At 42.4% G+C, this 15,824-nt stretch overlaps 3 protein-coding genes across 11 annotated transcripts in view; 2 read left to right on the top strand and 1 right to left on the bottom strand.

The window, feature by feature from the left end:
* The first annotated feature begins 85 nt into the window (after window positions 1-85).
* Window positions 86-7,113, top strand: stap2a (signal transducing adaptor family member 2a). 2 transcript variants are annotated; one of them, XM_004542475.4, is made up of 11 exons: window positions 86-323; window positions 1,169-1,240; window positions 1,326-1,445; window positions 1,537-1,593; window positions 1,678-1,829; window positions 1,929-2,060; window positions 2,166-2,235; window positions 5,220-5,322; window positions 5,402-5,497; window positions 5,575-5,706; window positions 5,792-7,113. In XM_004542475.4, the coding sequence occupies exons 1-11, from the start codon at window positions 216-218 to the stop codon at window positions 5,845-5,847; spliced, it is 1,098 nt and encodes a 365-aa protein (XP_004542532.1). In that variant the 5' UTR covers window positions 86-215; the 3' UTR covers window positions 5,848-7,113. The 2 variants fall into 2 exon arrangements, with proteins under 2 accessions (XP_004542532.1, XP_076732423.1); XM_076876308.1 differs by lacking the exon at window positions 86-323 and adding an exon at window positions 926-1,058.
* Window positions 7,114-7,783: 670 nt separating this feature from the next.
* sema4e (semaphorin 4e) lies at window positions 7,784-14,451 on the top strand. Of its 8 annotated transcripts, none has more exons than XM_004542484.3 (16): window positions 7,784-8,209; window positions 8,386-8,414; window positions 9,367-9,681; window positions 9,843-9,988; window positions 10,717-10,779; window positions 10,857-10,955; window positions 11,064-11,163; window positions 11,253-11,360; window positions 11,439-11,590; window positions 11,734-11,912; window positions 12,025-12,181; window positions 12,312-12,534; window positions 12,662-12,777; window positions 13,028-13,200; window positions 13,289-13,341; window positions 13,451-14,451. In XM_004542484.3, exons 3-16 carry the CDS (start codon window positions 9,573-9,575, stop codon window positions 14,008-14,010), a joined length of 2,238 nt encoding a protein of 745 aa, XP_004542541.1. In that variant the 5' UTR covers window positions 7,784-8,209; window positions 8,386-8,414; window positions 9,367-9,572; the 3' UTR covers window positions 14,011-14,451. The 8 variants fall into 8 exon arrangements, with proteins under 8 accessions (XP_004542541.1, XP_004542539.1, XP_004542537.1 ...); XM_004542482.3 differs by having other exon boundaries at window positions 8,335-8,414; XM_004542480.3 differs by having other exon boundaries at window positions 7,784-8,263.
* Window positions 14,452-14,540: 89 nt separating this feature from the next.
* Window positions 14,541-15,824, bottom strand: part of cactin — a 14,390-nt gene continuing 13,106 nt past the window's right edge. Inside the window, exons 8-10 of the mRNA XM_004542477.6 lie at window positions 15,744-15,824; window positions 15,326-15,648; window positions 14,541-15,229 (exon numbers count right to left, since the gene is read on the bottom strand). The exon at window positions 15,744-15,824 is cut by the window's right edge and continues 42 nt beyond it. Of these exons, the coding sequence (XP_004542534.1) occupies window positions 14,739-15,229; window positions 15,326-15,648; window positions 15,744-15,824 (895 nt within the window). The 3' untranslated portion in view covers window positions 14,541-14,738. The remainder of the gene's footprint in view (window positions 15,230-15,325; window positions 15,649-15,743) is intronic.

The following is a 15,824-nucleotide window of genomic DNA, read 5'->3' as shown; positions in this document are numbered from 1 at the left end:
TGCTCACTAAACATCTCAATACTTGGGACTTCATCCCCCAGTCATCCTATTTTTAATCTCTATAACCACCCGTCTGCATGACCCCCAGACACAGCAGGCTGCATCAGCCAGCTGTTGGATTATTGCCACGGCACTATCTCATCGGGGAAGGCGTGTCAGTCCCCGAATTACTCAGCGCCCCTTTGTCCTCGTTCGGTGGCCAGCCAGCGACACTCATGGCGGCTGCACCCGTCAGGCAGCGCTCCGGACCAGGGGGGCAGCGGGCACAGCTCCCGCCCTGTTACTACGAAGGGTACCTGGAGAAGCGAGGACCGAAAGAAAAGGTAGGCTCACCCGGTGCACATCAATTGCCGTATTTTGGTTTCGGCGCGTCCTGTAGATGCTGGAAGTCGGTGTGTGTGTGTGTATATGTGTGTATGGACCGCACACCGGCTGAGCCACCATTCCCAGAGAGCTGTCAACTTCCTTATTGTGCGAGAATGGGTGAGGCGAAACTGCACTGCTGCTGCTGGCGGGGATTTATTTAATTCACACAGCGGTGAAGCATATTGGAGGCAAAGCATGCAACGATGTAGCATCTAATCACAGCGTCTGAATGACAGAAATCACGACTGCTGTCGAACATTACATGTTATTGCCACATGAACCGAACAGGACTGTATTTTGTTGATAACGGGGCATCTGATTGTCACAAACGGTACCCCAGCCAAGTGTTTCCACTCAGAATCCATTAGCTGACTCACAGACACTCAATCTTTTGAATTATTGATCCGCCAGTCTGATCTCTGAAATACATATCCTAGATTTCAAATAAAGTTACACAGAGAAATTGGCAGTTTTGCCCAAGGATACTTTCACGTATTAGCTTTATTTATAGGGAAGACGATAAAGAAGACACTCCCCAGGTGTCCTACCCCTCTCTGATTAGGCTCCTTTTTAATGCAATGTGGACATGTAATGTGAGCATGGCTCAGGTGCAGGGTGTCGCAGTGATCCATGGCCACAGACTGACAGCAGCTGAGGCTCACTCACTACAGCCATCTCCAGGGACAGGAAATGTGGGGGTGATAAAAGGAAAATATCCATTACACTGACAGGGAAGACAGCACTGGCCCTTTTTGGTTTAACATTTTTAGTTCAGGTCTGTGTGTCCATCTGTATGTGACAGGCATCCAGGCGGCTGTGGACGTGCCTGTGTGGGAATTCTTTGTATTTCTTCAACAACGCCAAGGACACTCATGTAAGTTCCAGATTATATAGCATCTTGTGTGTCTTTTTTCATATAATAGTGTGCTGGCACTAAAATATAATTATGTGTGCAACAGTATGTGGAGAAGCTGGACCTCAGCGGCTTTGTGTCCCTGAAGGACGACTGCAGCCGGGACAGAAACCTAGAGGCAGCTAGGCTCATCCTCCAAATGAAGGATGGAGAGACCAAACTCACAGTAAGCCACTTGGCTCACACACTCAGACGCAAAGATGCTAAAATTAACAAATCTTTGCTGAGACAGAAAATGCTGCTGCTGTCTTTTCCAGGCACCAAACTTGGAATCACGGGAGCTGTGGAAAGGATTCCTCTACTCTGTTATAGATGTAGGTGGTAATCTTTTACACAGCTGCTGTCCCTGCGTCCCTGTACCAGCCTGCCTCTCACATGTTTTTCCTGTCCAATTACAGCTGAATGTACCATCCTATCTCACACTGCTGCCGGGGCAGCTACAAATGCTACAGGAGGTGGTGGACAAAGAAAGAGCCAGGCGGAGAAGTCGCAATCCTGCACGAGCTCCTCCTTCGCCTCTCTCCGTTCCTTTAGTAGGAGAGATCCCACCGTGAGCGCTCCTCTGTGCTACATAGAGAAGATGCACTGCAGCTAAAGTGGCTTTGGTATATCACCACATTACCTGTAACACTGTGTGTTTCATCTGCAGATGTTTTCGGCCTGTGTCCCGGACGGAGGCTGAAGTCCTTTTAGAGAGACACCCAGACTGTGGCAACATGTTGCTTCGTCCAGGCAGAGACGGATGCTCGTTGGCCGTTACTACTCGACAGGATCTCAACGGGTAAACACATTCTGAATATCTGAAAACCGCAGTTACAAAATCACAAACATCAAAGGTTAACTAGAATATCATTACATGCTGTCTTTTTCTTTTTTGTGGCTCCAGGTCAGTTTTCAGACATTACAGAGTCACACAGAGGGACCAAGGTGGTTATGTCATTGATGTTGAAAATCCTGTAAGTGCACAAGTGTCATCAGTTACAGTTTTACAACATTTCATAAGAGGAATGTAAAACATGTTAGTATAACTGACCTACTTTCAGATTCATGAGTATTAGGAAAAGGAGAAGAGGTTTAATTTTTCTAGTGTACACCACAGTGGATCAGGAATGGTGTGATTGACATAAACACAAAGAAAAGGAAGGATTTTAACAATTATTGCATCAGCCATTTAGAAACTACAGCATTTTCACAGGCTCAAAAGTAATTACACATTGTGGACATGGGTGCCTTTTTTCATTTAGGAGACACAAGATACAAGACTTGTAACAAAGCAGTGATTTTAAATCTTATTTTGGTGTTAAGTCAGCACATTTTTAAAATGTTTATCAGATTTGACTGCGGATTCTTTTATATCTCAGTGACCATCAAAGTTAGGTCAGATGACACATATAAATAACTGCCACAAGTGTCATCACTATGGCTTTCAAATGGCGAAACCTGCTTCTAAAAATACTTTCATTCTCCAGCTCAGCAACACTAAAAGATGTTAAAGACTATAACAGACAAGTAAAGTGGATGATTGTGGAATTAACTGATTAAAAACCCCTTCACAACATCTAGCCAGTTAAGAGCACTCGAGGAGGCACTGTAAGTGTATCATTGTCAAAGCCTGCAATCAAGAGACGCCTTCACGAATGTGCAGACGGTTTACGGCAAGACACAAAAACCACTGTTTACGTTTAAGAACAATAAGATCAGATTAGACTTTGCTTGGAAACAGAAAGCAATATATTATTGTGCAATAAGATTCTTTGCTAAAATTAAACCAAGATGAACTTTTATCTCAAGAATGGGAAGAGTGGGCAGAAGGAAAATAACAGCACACGATCCAAAGTAGATCACACTGGCTGTAAAATACACCAGAATTAGCGTTATAGCATGTGCATGCATGGCTGCCAGTGGAACAAAGTCCACCAGTGTTTACTGATGATATGACTGCTCATAGAAGTAAGTGGGTGAACTTTGAAATGGATGTATACATTTTGAGTAAAAAAGGTACAGTTTGAAAAGGTTATAGCAAAAGTAACCCAGGAGCTTGATAAGCCAGAGAAGTGAAATGAAAGTGGTTGAGTGAGTCTCAGGATCTCCGTTCAAATGAGCATGCTTTTCACCTGTGCAAGGGAAAAAAAACCCAGAAATCCACTAACAAGCAGCAACCAAAAGCAGCTGCACATAAGGGCCTGGCAGAGCATCACAGAGAAGGAACCACATTGTTTGGTGATATCCATGAGTTCCAGACAACAGAGAATCCTTGTATGCAAAGGATTGCATTCAGGCACTGAAAATAATCCCTCTGAAAACAATGTTTAAGTTTTTATATAAAAAAATGATGTAGTTTCTGTATGGGCAATGCTATTTATTTTTGTCTTGAATCAAAGTTAAGAGTCAAAGAGTTTATTTGCATCATTTCAAATCAATCCTGGTGGTGCACAGAGCCAAAATTCACAAAATTGTGGCCTGATCAAAAACTTATAGACCTTACTGTTATAGATTCAGAATTTTAACATTACATCATGGCTGTGTTTTTATTGAAGAAATGTGTGTTGTTATTTGTTTATTTTTGCAAACATCAAACCGCTTAAATCCAACTGATCAGACTGATGCATGAGATTATTAAAAACACGGGTCTCAGTTCACCTCTTTTATTGTGAATCACAGCTACTTAACCATGATGCTCTATGTTGGATAATTTTTTTTTAAATAAAGAGCTTTTATGCAGGATGTCAGATACAAACTTGATGTTTCAGATCTCTTCAGAGCTGTTATTTTCTCTGTACTGACAGCTGGTCCAAATCAAATATAGCTCTGTCCTCACATTAATCCTTTAAAGCTTTTTGAGTTTTCAGGTTTTGAGGATTTTTGTGGATATTTTGGCACACAGGCCTTAAAAACATTATTTGAAAATAGAACTGTAAGACATAAATTCTAAATTTGAGTAGAGAGATTGAAGAAAGCAGGAGAATCAGGGCTATACTTCATATTAACACTTATATGTCCTCATTTGTGCTTCTTGTATGTGGAGTCCCCAAGGCTCAATCTTTGGACCGGTTTTTGTTTGTTTATATGCAGTACCCCTCGGTCTTCTGCTTAACAGCTACTTTGCTATGCTGATGATACACGGCTATACTTTTCTGTTAGGCCCAACAACCTCAGGGCCCTCTCCTACCTCAGCAAATGCTTCACTGCCATTAATATTTGCATGCATTTACATTTTCTCCATCTCAACACTGGTAAAACTGAGGCTCTTGTGTTCAGCCCTGACAATTTCTCCAGGGAGGCCAGCCAATTACATTGTTCCCCATCTCCACCAATATCAGATCTTCTAAAAACCTTGGTATTATTTTTGACCTGCAACTGAAATTTGAAATACACCTCCAAGGGAATCCAGACTTGATTCTTTCATTTAAAAAAACGCTGCAAAAATCGGTCGCTGTCATTTCATAATTTACAACTTTAAGATTGCTATTAAAAAGTCACTGGCCCTGATGAGGCACCTCTATTCTTGCTGCTCAGCCTGTCAGTTTATCTGAACAGGTTCTTTGAACTGTTCCACGTTTTTACTTTTAAGCCTGAGGTGATATTGAGGTGCTTTTGAAGTTGGCGTGCCCAAACTTTAGAACAGCTTCCCTCAGCCTATCAGGTTGGGTGAATCTGTGTTTTGTTTTTAACAACTGCTGAAAACTAATTTTTTATAGATTATCTTTCCCTTCATCTTTCTCCCATTATTTTTTTAGCCGTAGTTTAGATCTAATGAGTATATGGAGGTGAGTATGTCAATAACATATGATTGACTATTTGTCTGTATGCTAGATTATGTATACTTATTTTTAATGTAAAGCTTATCCAAACTATGAAACACACTGTAGCTGTGTGTTTTAAGTTAATGTTATTGTTTTTATTGTTATTATTATTATAACACAGAGGTATCTTCTTGCAGATCCCCTGTGCCACTCTTCATGAGGTCATTGATGCACTAGTAGAGAAAACAGCAGGAACTCTTCAGCCTTTCCTACTCGAGGAGCCTTATGAGGAGAATATAAGTGAGGCATTACTAAACATTTCTCACCCACCTTTTTAAACAAATTCTTAATACTAATTTTGTTAAGTTTATGTCATCAGCATATGTTTCTGCCAATGATGAGAATGGAGAGAGGATCCTCCACACTGCCCCCTCAAGCCCCCTGCCTAGGGCCCCTGCCCTTCCTCCAAAACAAGGTTTGTGCCGGTCATATAAACCATGTGCAATGAGAGGCAGAGAGTATATCGTGATCACTGCTCCCATTCTGGTGCAGATCGTTGGTCCTCCAGCAGTCCCCTGTCCAGGTCCCCCGCCCCAGACCGTCGCATTCTGACCTCACCAGTCCCGGCCTCGCCCAGCAACCCGATGAGACGACTCATCCTCTCCCCTTCACCTCTCACACAGAGTGAGTACAAGATGTGCTGATTTCATTGGCGGCAGTTTATCTGCAGTCCTTTAATCCCAAATTGTTTATCCCTGGTTGTCCACAGCGCTCAATGAGGAGCTGAAAATGAAGCTGGAGAAGAGACGAGCGAGTCAGGAGTGACTTTTACTGATTGGGAGGGACTTCCTGTCACAGCATACACAATCTTCGGTGCCAAACCTACTCTCACTGCAGCTACGTGCTCATCCTGTGCCTTCAATGTGGAAGACAAGGGACTACAGAACCACTACTTTCTCTTGGGGAACCTTAAAACTGTGTATGTTTGTTTCAGTATTTATGTTGTTAGATTTGACATGAGTTAACTGACTCTGGCTAGCTCCCTAAGAGCAAGACCGACTGGTTATCACAGATTACTTTCATGCAATCTCTCAAAATGCTGCCCGCCCTGGTTGGCTGATGACCCACTTGCGCGTTGTCCAGTTGCATAATATTGTTTACAACCTGCCTCCGAGCAAAAATACAGTCCACAAGAACTATGAATCACTCACAGAAGGACTGGCACATATCGGACCTCCAGTTGAGCCTCATGTTTTCCTGTTTGAGCCAAAAAAACAAACAAATAAATGAAAAAATACTGGGTGCTAAACTGCTGCTACAACACTGGAAACCACTTAAAAAACAACATGTAGACTGCCATGATCAACTCCAATGCAACAAACTCTGACATGAGACAAATCCAGGCATGCTCAGCTCCTTGAGTCACCTCATTCACATCACTACATGTAGCATGACTGGAATAATAACAATACAACTTAGCTGCACACTCTCTGCCTGCCTGCTCCGAGTCCTACATCTGACTGATAAGCAACCATTAACACTGCTGTTGACACAATGTAGCTCATTTACAGCTCAACTTTAACTGTGTTGTGCGTGTTTCCTTATTCTCTTCTCTTGTGTACGTGCTATTGTATGGTGCTATGATTGACCAGACCTGCCTGGAAACCACAGACTGTATGTAACTCTAGATGATTTCTGTTCCTCTGTAAGAAAAAGGGAAAAAGAAAAAAAAATCAGTCTAGTGTAGTCATAAGTGAGGGCGCCCTCTTGTGGTACGTCTGTCCCATAACCCTAATGAGCACAATCACTTTCAATAGGTCAACCCCTTTACTTTGCAGAGTAAACCTGAAACTTTTGTTATAGTTTTTTTTTTTTCCAGCTGCACTACAGTTAACTGATTATAGGTCTGAAGGTGCTCAAACAACGACAAGTAACTCTACGTGTAAAAAACGTTTACAGATCAGTGTCAAATGACTCTTAAATGTCTTGCAGTGAACAGTTTCTTGTATGTTGGTACATGATTGTCTCGTCTACTTTATTATTATCAAAGGTAGTTGGATATCTGAAGAATTAAATGTGTTTTTGCATGGATCCGTTGTGAGTTAAGGCCTCTTGTTATCGAGATAGTATTGATAAATTCCACTGTTATCAGTTGATGATTAGAAAGACTATTGGTGCCCTGTTTTTCCTTTAAAAAAATCTTTTAGGTTAAAAGTTAAGGTATTAACATGGGGATTATTGCGATTTTAGTCCTTCCACGATCTCGACAACTATCAGAAATAAATGTTAATATGTAATCGACAGTTTCTACACATTTAAACGGTTAGAAATGTCTTGCCAGAAATACGGCTAGACATTTGGTTTCAATTGGAAGCAAGGAGAATATTTTTAAAGTCTGAGGTTTTGCTAAGTTAGAAGAAAAATCAATCTATTTACCTTGTCAAACATGCTTCTTTGTTTAATAACAAAGTGGCTAACCCTCTATCTCCCCTTTCTCTACAACCTTTCTCTTGATTTGTGGCGTCTCAATCAAATGTAACTATAAGATCATAACAAATATGCATCAGTTCTCTGCGCTTTTCATATTTCTGTGCATGTGCAGGATTATTATAGTGCCAGAATATTGCACATGCAGGGAGATGATGGTGGCATTAATGTAAATACATCGTTTCCATCGTGGAGGGCAGATAACAACACCCCGCCCTGCTATGTTGCATTGCTTCATCACTCCTGTTTGGACACGCTGCCAGGTGTTTTTACGGTTTACCTGATCCGCCCAGCTGGAGTCAGCTGTGCCTTCTACCGACAGTAGTAGTACTATAACGAACACTTAATCAGACCGGAGGTCAGCGCCTTCCGCCACACTCTGAAGGGGTGTGGGGGACTAGTTTAAAAAAAAAAAAAAAAAAAAAAAAAAAAACCCTGCGCGGCTGTCCGGAGTAGGAGCCCCGGCCATTCAGATCCTTTCACCGACCGAGGGATATGACCGCTGAGAGAGGCTGTGGACAGAAACGAAGCACCGCTGTGTCTTTAGAAACACTCACTGGAGGCTGACGGGCTGCTGAGCCGTTGCTTGATTGCCTTTCCTTTTTAATTTTTTGTGCGGTCGCTGATTTTTAGACGCAAGCTTGCAGATAATAAATCTCAGTGAAGCTGCTGGCTACGGCCAACGTCTGACACCTCTGGGGTACGTTAGACGTTAGTCTCAGTTGTTCACACTTTTATTGAGTGTTTGCTAAAGGTATGTGGGAGTTTTTGATTTTGCCTTGTTTATTTGTTTTTGTTTTTTAAACTATCAAACTATCCGTGAAGCGGTGGTGAAATATGTCGTAAACAGGTGCTGGGACTATTTTTTTTTCTTAGAGGAAACCTTGGGGTGTGTCCGTGCGCAGGTAAGACATTAACTTGTGATTCGAGTGTTTGCTCACTCTTAGCTAACCACTCTTAGCTACTTTATTAACAGCTTCAGGGTGAATTTCACGTTAAAGCTTCACTACATGGGGTAACGTACTTTATTACTATTATTATAACTAGTTTAGCTAAGTAGCGTACTGTTAAATTCTCATTTATTTTATGGATTTTTGTTTCTACATTGATTTTCACACACTTATCGGGTTTGTTCTACTGTCCAGATTCAGTTGAACGTAAACATGAGAGGCATTGTGCTGTGAGTGTGTGCGTGTGCGCCTGCGTGTGGGTGTAGAGTGAAGCTGGGATTGGCCCTCAAGGCTACATAATCTTATCGGGGTGCATTCTCTGACATGTTGTGGCTCATCAGGTAACACACACATCATTACTTCAAATTTGATTACTGTGAGAGTAATGAAAACAGATGCTCCTTTTGTAACAACGACCTAATTAAAGGTTACCTCAGTTTCTTGCTCTGTGCAGTGAAACCACTCTTGCATCTAACTTCCTTGCAGCCAACTTTGTGCAAGAGCTCGTCTCTAATCGAGCCCAGAATTTGGCACTCTGTGTGAATCTTTCATTGTTTCGGTGCTTGGTGCTGCAGGAGAGCTGAGGTTGACATCCCTGCACCCTGCTGAATGCTTTTCATGGCCCTGCATTAACATCACTATGGCACTGACAGAATTACTGCAGTGCTGACTTTAGCTCACTCTGTCCTTTCTGGCGATTCCTTTACTTTTTCTTTTCTTTCTCCCCCCCCCCGCCCCCCCCCCCTTTTTTTGGCTAAGTTTCTTACACTTTGTTTTGATGCACTTTAATGTTTACCCCTGTCAGCTATTGTCCTGGTGTTGTGCTGTACATCCATTAAGGTTCTATACTTTTCCTTCTTTACTCATGAACCGTTTTTAATATCTTGTACACCCTTGTATTTTTCAGCCCCCATCGCCTTTGTGTCTTTGGTCCGTGCCATCCATCTCCCCATGGACAGCCTGCAGAGCGGGGCCAGTAAAGGGGCTGCTACCCTTCAAACACCACAGACCACATCACGTCATAGATGCCACCCTGCCACCTTTACCGCTCTATGACTGACTGTTGAGGAAACAATAAAGCCAAAAATCCTCTGAGCTTGAGCAAAAGGAGCCATGAATCTGCTGCTGTCCCTCACTGTCTTCTGCCTGCTGCCTCTGGCCTTGATGGCCAAGGAAAACTTACCACTGAACTGCATCCCCCGCAGATCTGTGCCTTATCACAGTAAGCGCTGCTCTTTTGTCTTGTGTAACTTGCAACTTGACTTACAGTGCGTCAGCTTGTGTTAGCTCATATAATTTGGATTGACTCAAAAGGAAATGGGATTTAATCACTGGTGGTTGCCGAGTTAATCATTTGTCTGCTGTCTCTTTTTTTTCCCTTAGGGGACAATGCTCGTTTTTTTAGTGAGAATGATGTCTATAACTACTCCACCATGCTGTTGATAGAAGATAAAGGCGTGCTCATGCTTGGTGCTAGGGAAAAAGTGTACGCACTTGACCTCTATAACATCTCCCAGAAACGTGCTTCAGTAAGAACACCGTTTTTTTTGTTTGTTTGTTTTTTTTAACAGGCAGCACCCACTTTATTCCTTTTAAAGCAATCTCTTTCACCAATCCAGGGCAAGTGCCCAACATAGCCGATAAGACCATTTCCCATACCATACCATACCATACCATACCATACCACCAGCTTAACAGGAAGTCTCATAACCAGAGTTTTGACACATTTTTCAAAGATGGGAAAAAAACCTGTTTAAAACTTTGTCCTTAAATTACTCTTCCTTCACATGAATTTATCCTGTTTTCACCTCAGATTGCACCTTATTAATGATCAGCTACAGTCAAAAAATGGCAAGTATCATGGCGTATTTGACCGTTGATTCTTAACACAGTGTAAACAAAGCTAGCAGACATACTAAAGCAGATCATCTCATTTGAGCCGCAACACTTCCTGTTCAGCAACAATTTTAGCCACATCTTCACAGTTTAACCATCTTAACAGCAGCTGTGCTTCCTTTAAAAAAATGTAAACGTTGGAAGTATTGTTCTGTACAGCAGAAAACCTGTTAGCCCTGAGAAACATGTTCTCCTACCACACAGAGTAGTGTGACCAGTAATGAAAGCAATGTCAGAGTTGTGGACTTGTCATAACGTTTGTCATCAATCAGTTATTATGACAGGCCCAAACTTTACCCTATTCAACAGAACTTCTATTAATTTTTTTGAAGTGTGACCAAAATTGTGTTTTTTTTTTTAGGCTGCATGGGAAGCAACTCCAGCAAAAAAGACAGAATGTAAAAACAAAGGAAAAAATGCAGAGGTTGGTTAATTGTAGTTTTGTAAAGGTCAATTTACATTAAGCAGAGGCAGTCACTGGTTCTTGAATTCCTTTCACAGACGGAGTGCTTGAACTATATCAGGATCCTGCATGAGGTGGGAGATGACAGAATGTATGTGTGTGGAACCAATGCTTTTGATCCCGAGTGCAAATACGTGGTGAGATAAATTCACTAACTGATTGAATAGATGGTTTTTGTGGCTTTTCATCAGCTTCACAATAAGTGCAGAATAATTCCAAAGATAAAACGGTGTTTGCCGGTGCAGTCCTTTTCAGGTGATGCATTGACTTTTGAGAAGGAGATGGAGGATGGCAAAGGGAAGTGTCCATTTGATCCTTTCCAGAGATACGCTTCAATCATGGCAGGTAGGTAGAAATTTGCCAACTACACTAAGAAACCTGTTGAAAAGATTAGCAGAGCAAACAGATTTTCTTTTGCTCTCTGGTCTCGTTAGGTGATGATCTTTACTCAGCCACGTCAATGAACTTCCTCGGCTCTGAACCTGTCCTAATACGCTCGTCTGGTAACATACGGACTGAGTTTAAAAGCTCCTGGCTTAATGGTAAGATATAAAAAAAATAAATTTTTTTAAACCTATTAGTTGAGTCAAAGTTAAAGATTTCTTTTCTTCTTGTGCCAGAGCCCACCTTTGTTTCCATGGCTCAGATGCAAGAGAGCAAGGAAAGTGAAAGCGGAGATGACGACAAAGTTTACCTGTTCTTTAGTGAGACCGCTGTGGAGTGTGACTGCTACAACAAACTGGTGGTGTCCCGCGTGGCCCGCGTCTGCAAGGTGATAAAAGGTTTTACATTGCATGCACTTCCAATGACAATGGCACATAAATGGCACTTCCTCCATTTGTGCTCCTGCAGCCCTTTCCGTTGTTTCGTTGCTATGTGTATTTTTCCTGCTGTTATGAATTTCTGTGTTCACAGGGGGATCTTGGCGGTCTAAGGACTTTGCAGAAAAAGTGGACAACCTTCTTGAAAGCTAGAATAGACTGTCCGGTGCTGGAGTCCCAGCTGCCGTACATTATCCGGGACGCATACCGCTGGTGTGACCCCGAGAAGGATTGGAAGAGCTGTATTTTTTACACAGTCTTCACAGCACAGTTGTAAGTTTGGACATGTTTGTGTAAGAAGGAAAAGGCTAACTTCCTCTTTTATGTCTTTAGGACACCAGTTGGCTAAGATGTCCTGCATGTTTGGTGTGTGTGTTTATTTAAGGGACACATCAGACTTGTCTGCAGTGTGTGCGTACCGCGTGTCAGACATAAGCCGAGTGTTTGCAGAGGGGAAGTACAAGACCCCAGTCCCTGTAGAAACCTCCTTTGTTAAGTGGGTGATGTATAGCGGAGAAGTGCCCATCCCTCGGCCTGGAGCTGTAAGTCTTCCCAAAATTCCCTTGTGCATTTTATTTTATTTTATTTTATTTTTTTAAAGAAAACCCTAGCAGGAAGCTGATTCCTTTTTGCACCCTGCTCTCTCTTTCCTTTTTGTTGATCCTTTGCTAGTGTATAAATAATGCAGCTCGTAAAGCGGGTATACATAAAACTTTGGATCTACCAGACCGAACCCTTCAGTTTGTCAAGGACAAGCCCCTCATGGACCAGGTTATCCAGCCAATAGGAGATAAACCTCTATTGGTGCGCAGAGGAGCTACATTCACACAAATCATAGTAAACCAAATGAAAGCTGCAGATGGCAACAAGTACCCCGTGATGTTTATAGGCACAGGTTTGCATCAGTACATCATTCTGTCACTTCCTGTTTATTGTCCATTTTGCTGTTTTTGATGACTTAACAGTGGTAAGCATACTGGACTTTATGCATGTAAATATGTTTTCTTGTTTTTATACAAAAGACAAAGGCACAGTGCTGAAAGCTGTGAACTACGACGGAGAGATGTTCATCATAGAGGAAGTACAAATCTTCCACCCCCGTCAGCCAATCAAGATTCTTAAATTCTCAAATATCACGGTAATTTGAGATAACCATTCATTTAAAAAAGTTTATATCACAGCTGATGCCTCAGTAGTGATATTGTTTCAGGAATTCCATTACATTTTTATTTATTTTTTATCCTTCAGCAAGACGGGATTCATCAAGAATGTGAAAAAACACATATTTAAGTTATTTATAAAGAGTCTTCTCAGAAAGAATAAACAGGTTCAATATGTTTGGTGTCAATGTACATCAGCATCATCGGTGCTCTGTGTTTCTGTCATAGATCCAAGATGTACATGGTCAGCTCTATGCAGGCTCAGACACTGGAGTAGCCCAGATACCACTGGCCACCTGTGAGAGGTCCTCATCCTGTATGGACTGTGTTCTAGCCAGAGACCCGTACTGTGGCTGGAACAGTGCTCTGGGGAAATGCGTTTTCATTTCTAAATCACACCGGTAGGCACCACTTTAAAGACAAGGACCAAGTGATATTGATGTTGTATATGCAAACTAATTTTCCATTTACTTGCTCTTTTTTTTGTAGTGAAATAATTCAAAGTTTGAAAGTTGGAGATGCTTCCCTCTGCCCTGATGCTGGTGAGTTTATTCATGAAACTGAATCTTCTGGAGTTTGCACGTTTCTGCATGTGATCTGTTGCAGTTGTCAAACTGAAAATGGATTTATGGGTGTCTGTTGAAATTTCAGACCCGATCAAGCCTCTGAATTTGTCCGTCCGGGAAGGTGAGGACCTGAAGCTCAGCTGTCTACCCCTTTCCAGCTTGGGAAAAATCATGTGGCAGAAGAACAATATTGATCTGACGCCTTCAGCTGCACTTCAGCTACAAGACGGACTTCTGATTCAGAATGTTTCATTAAGCGATGCCGGTCATTACCGCTGCTTGTCTGTGGAGCACTCCAGAGCTAAAAAGCACAGCATAACTGTAATTGAGCATCTGGTCACAATTGACCTATCAGACTCAGGTGATAGGACACTGGATACCCAAGCTCAGACTGATTGTGCATCAGTTACAGGACTGCAGGTTGCATGTGCTCTTTTGGGGCTTGCTTTTTTTGCCCTTTTGGCCTGGAACTTTTACAAAGGCCATCTGTGTATGCCTTGGAGTTGCTTTAAGAGTAAAAGTGAAGAGCAATCTCAGGAGAGCCAGAACCAGGAGGCTTTACACTCTGGTGTGAGCTACCAAGCTGCACCCAGAGAGGAAAAGTCTGTGGTCATCAGCAGCAACAGTAACAACAACCAACACTGAGAGTCACAAAGCTGAAGCGCATGACATTAACAAAGATAGACTTTAGAGTCAAATCAATGCGGGGGGGACAGAAACAGTTTCATTTCTGCCCTGAACTAATGAGAATAGGGGTTCAGCGGTAATATTTGCATAGAAACTTGGATGTAAAAACATTTCAAATGCTTGTTTTGATAAACAAAACTGATAAAACTAAGTTATTTTTGGTACAAATATGATGTACTTGAATTCCTGCCTTTTTGTTTTATATGCAGGTTTGTGCTCAAATTCCTACTAATTGTTTTAAGTACCACAGATTGGAATATGTTGCAATGACTGGTTTGATTTTTTTTTTTTTTTGTTAAACAGGGAATGTACAGTAATTGAAATCAAGCCACTTATTCTGTAACCACTAGCTACCAAGACTGTTTTATTGTAATTAAACAATTTCTATATGTTCTTTAAGTTGTTTCAGCGAGTTTAAAATGCTTACTGTTTCATCTCTAACGTGAAGTTTGTATGAAACCCATTAACCAGTGGCCAAAAGGAGAATGGGGGGAAAAAAAATCTTTAATGTGTAACTTTTTGACTAAATTACAGTTCTGCTTTCTTAGACATCAGTACAGTGATTTGAAGCTTTAATACTGCTTTTCTAAGAGAGCAGCTAAAACAAAAACAACAAAGCACCTTTACTGTACAGCATGTGTAAAACCCAGTCACTGGCGGCTTTGGTCCGTACTGATCTGTGGCATTTATCTCCTGTAGCGATACCTCTTGAAGTGGAACCAAAGCTGGAAGATCCCATTGGCGAACTGACAGCGAAAGCCGTGTCGGTGCGAGTACTCCCACTCCCTGTTTACGATCTTAAAAGCAATGTCCTCATATGGCGGGCCCGCGTGGAACCTTAAAATCCCAAAGTCCTTGTTGTCGGGACTGGGCTCGAGGAAGTACTGCGGCGTGGATCGCTTGTCAATCAAATCTGGATAGAAGATGTTGAACTTGTAACCTTGGACTATCTTAGGGGGAGGGTTGTCGAAGTCGTAATGTGTCTGGTTGTACTTGTTCCACTCGAAGCCTGTGTGGACCCTGTTGAAGAAGCGTGGTTTCCTGGGGCGGTATTTGTCTGCCCACAGGTACATTTTCCCAGTGACCGGAAACTCAACGCTGAACTGGGCCTCATCGTTGCCCATGCCTTCCTTGGCCCGTCGCACAAAGGCGTCCTCTGCACTTTCGCTGGCATCACCTGACAGACAGAAAGTGGGAAAACAGTGAGGCTACAGTTCCCAATATGCATGGTTATACATTTCTGCAGTGAGGATGCTTTGCTGTCATCTCATACCTGTGACTTGGAGCTGTCTGCGTGCTAACTGCAGCCGGTGTGCGTCTTCCTCTGGGGTGATCGTGTGGGTGTCCAGCGGCAGCTCAGACTGCATGAGCAACGTTGGGCTGTAGCGACCCGAGTCATACTCCGCTTGGCTCTGCTGGATCAGGTCCTCCTCCGTCAGAACAGCCTCCACAACATCATCCTTTTCCTCTCCATCCTTCTTGTCACCCTTTTCGCCACCTTCCTCATCTTGGTTTCCTGCTGTAGATGTGGACGGACCCTCCTCTGGCTCTGTTTCAGTGTTTCTCTTTTTCTCTCTAGTTTGCCCTCCTCTCTCACTGGAATAAGGAAATGTTGGTTTAGATTTTACAGTGCACCTCTTGCAATAGTGCAAAGAGGAATTTGCAACTCAGGTCTGTACATTTTAACTTACTCATCTTCCTCACTCCTAGGCTCCTCTTTGATGATGGGAAACAAAGGTTCACTCTCTACTCCCTGTTCCTGTTTCAGTTTG

This window comes from Maylandia zebra, linkage group LG18 (assembly GCF_041146795.1).
Source record: "Maylandia zebra isolate NMK-2024a linkage group LG18, Mzebra_GT3a, whole genome shotgun sequence".
Lineage (NCBI taxonomy): Eukaryota > Metazoa > Chordata > Actinopteri > Cichliformes > Cichlidae > Maylandia > Maylandia zebra.
Note: the sequence above shows the minus strand (reverse complement) of the source record. Positions and strands in the feature narration are given on the sequence as shown.

Bases quoted from the DNA above. Each gene is read 5' to 3' on its own strand.
- stap2a (XM_076876308.1), top strand. From the start codon at position 945: ATGTGGACATGTAATGTGAGCATGGCTCAGGTGCAGGGTGTCGCAGTG. The intron at 1,594-1,677 runs GTAGGTGGTAAT...GTCCAATTACAG, and splicing joins TCCTCTACTCTGTTATAGAT to CTGAATGTACCATCCTATCT. The intron at 5,707-5,791 runs GTGAGTACAAGA...GGTTGTCCACAG, and splicing joins CCCTTCACCTCTCACACAGA to CGCTCAATGAGGAGCTGAAA.
- sema4e (XM_004542483.3), top strand. From the start codon at position 9,573: ATGAATCTGCTGCTGTCCCTCACTGTCTTCTGCCTGCTGCCTCTGGCC. The intron at 10,780-10,856 runs GTTGGTTAATTG...TTCCTTTCACAG, and splicing joins ACAAAGGAAAAAATGCAGAG to ACGGAGTGCTTGAACTATAT. The intron at 11,591-11,733 runs GTGATAAAAGGT...CTGTGTTCACAG, and splicing joins GCGTGGCCCGCGTCTGCAAG to GGGGATCTTGGCGGTCTAAG.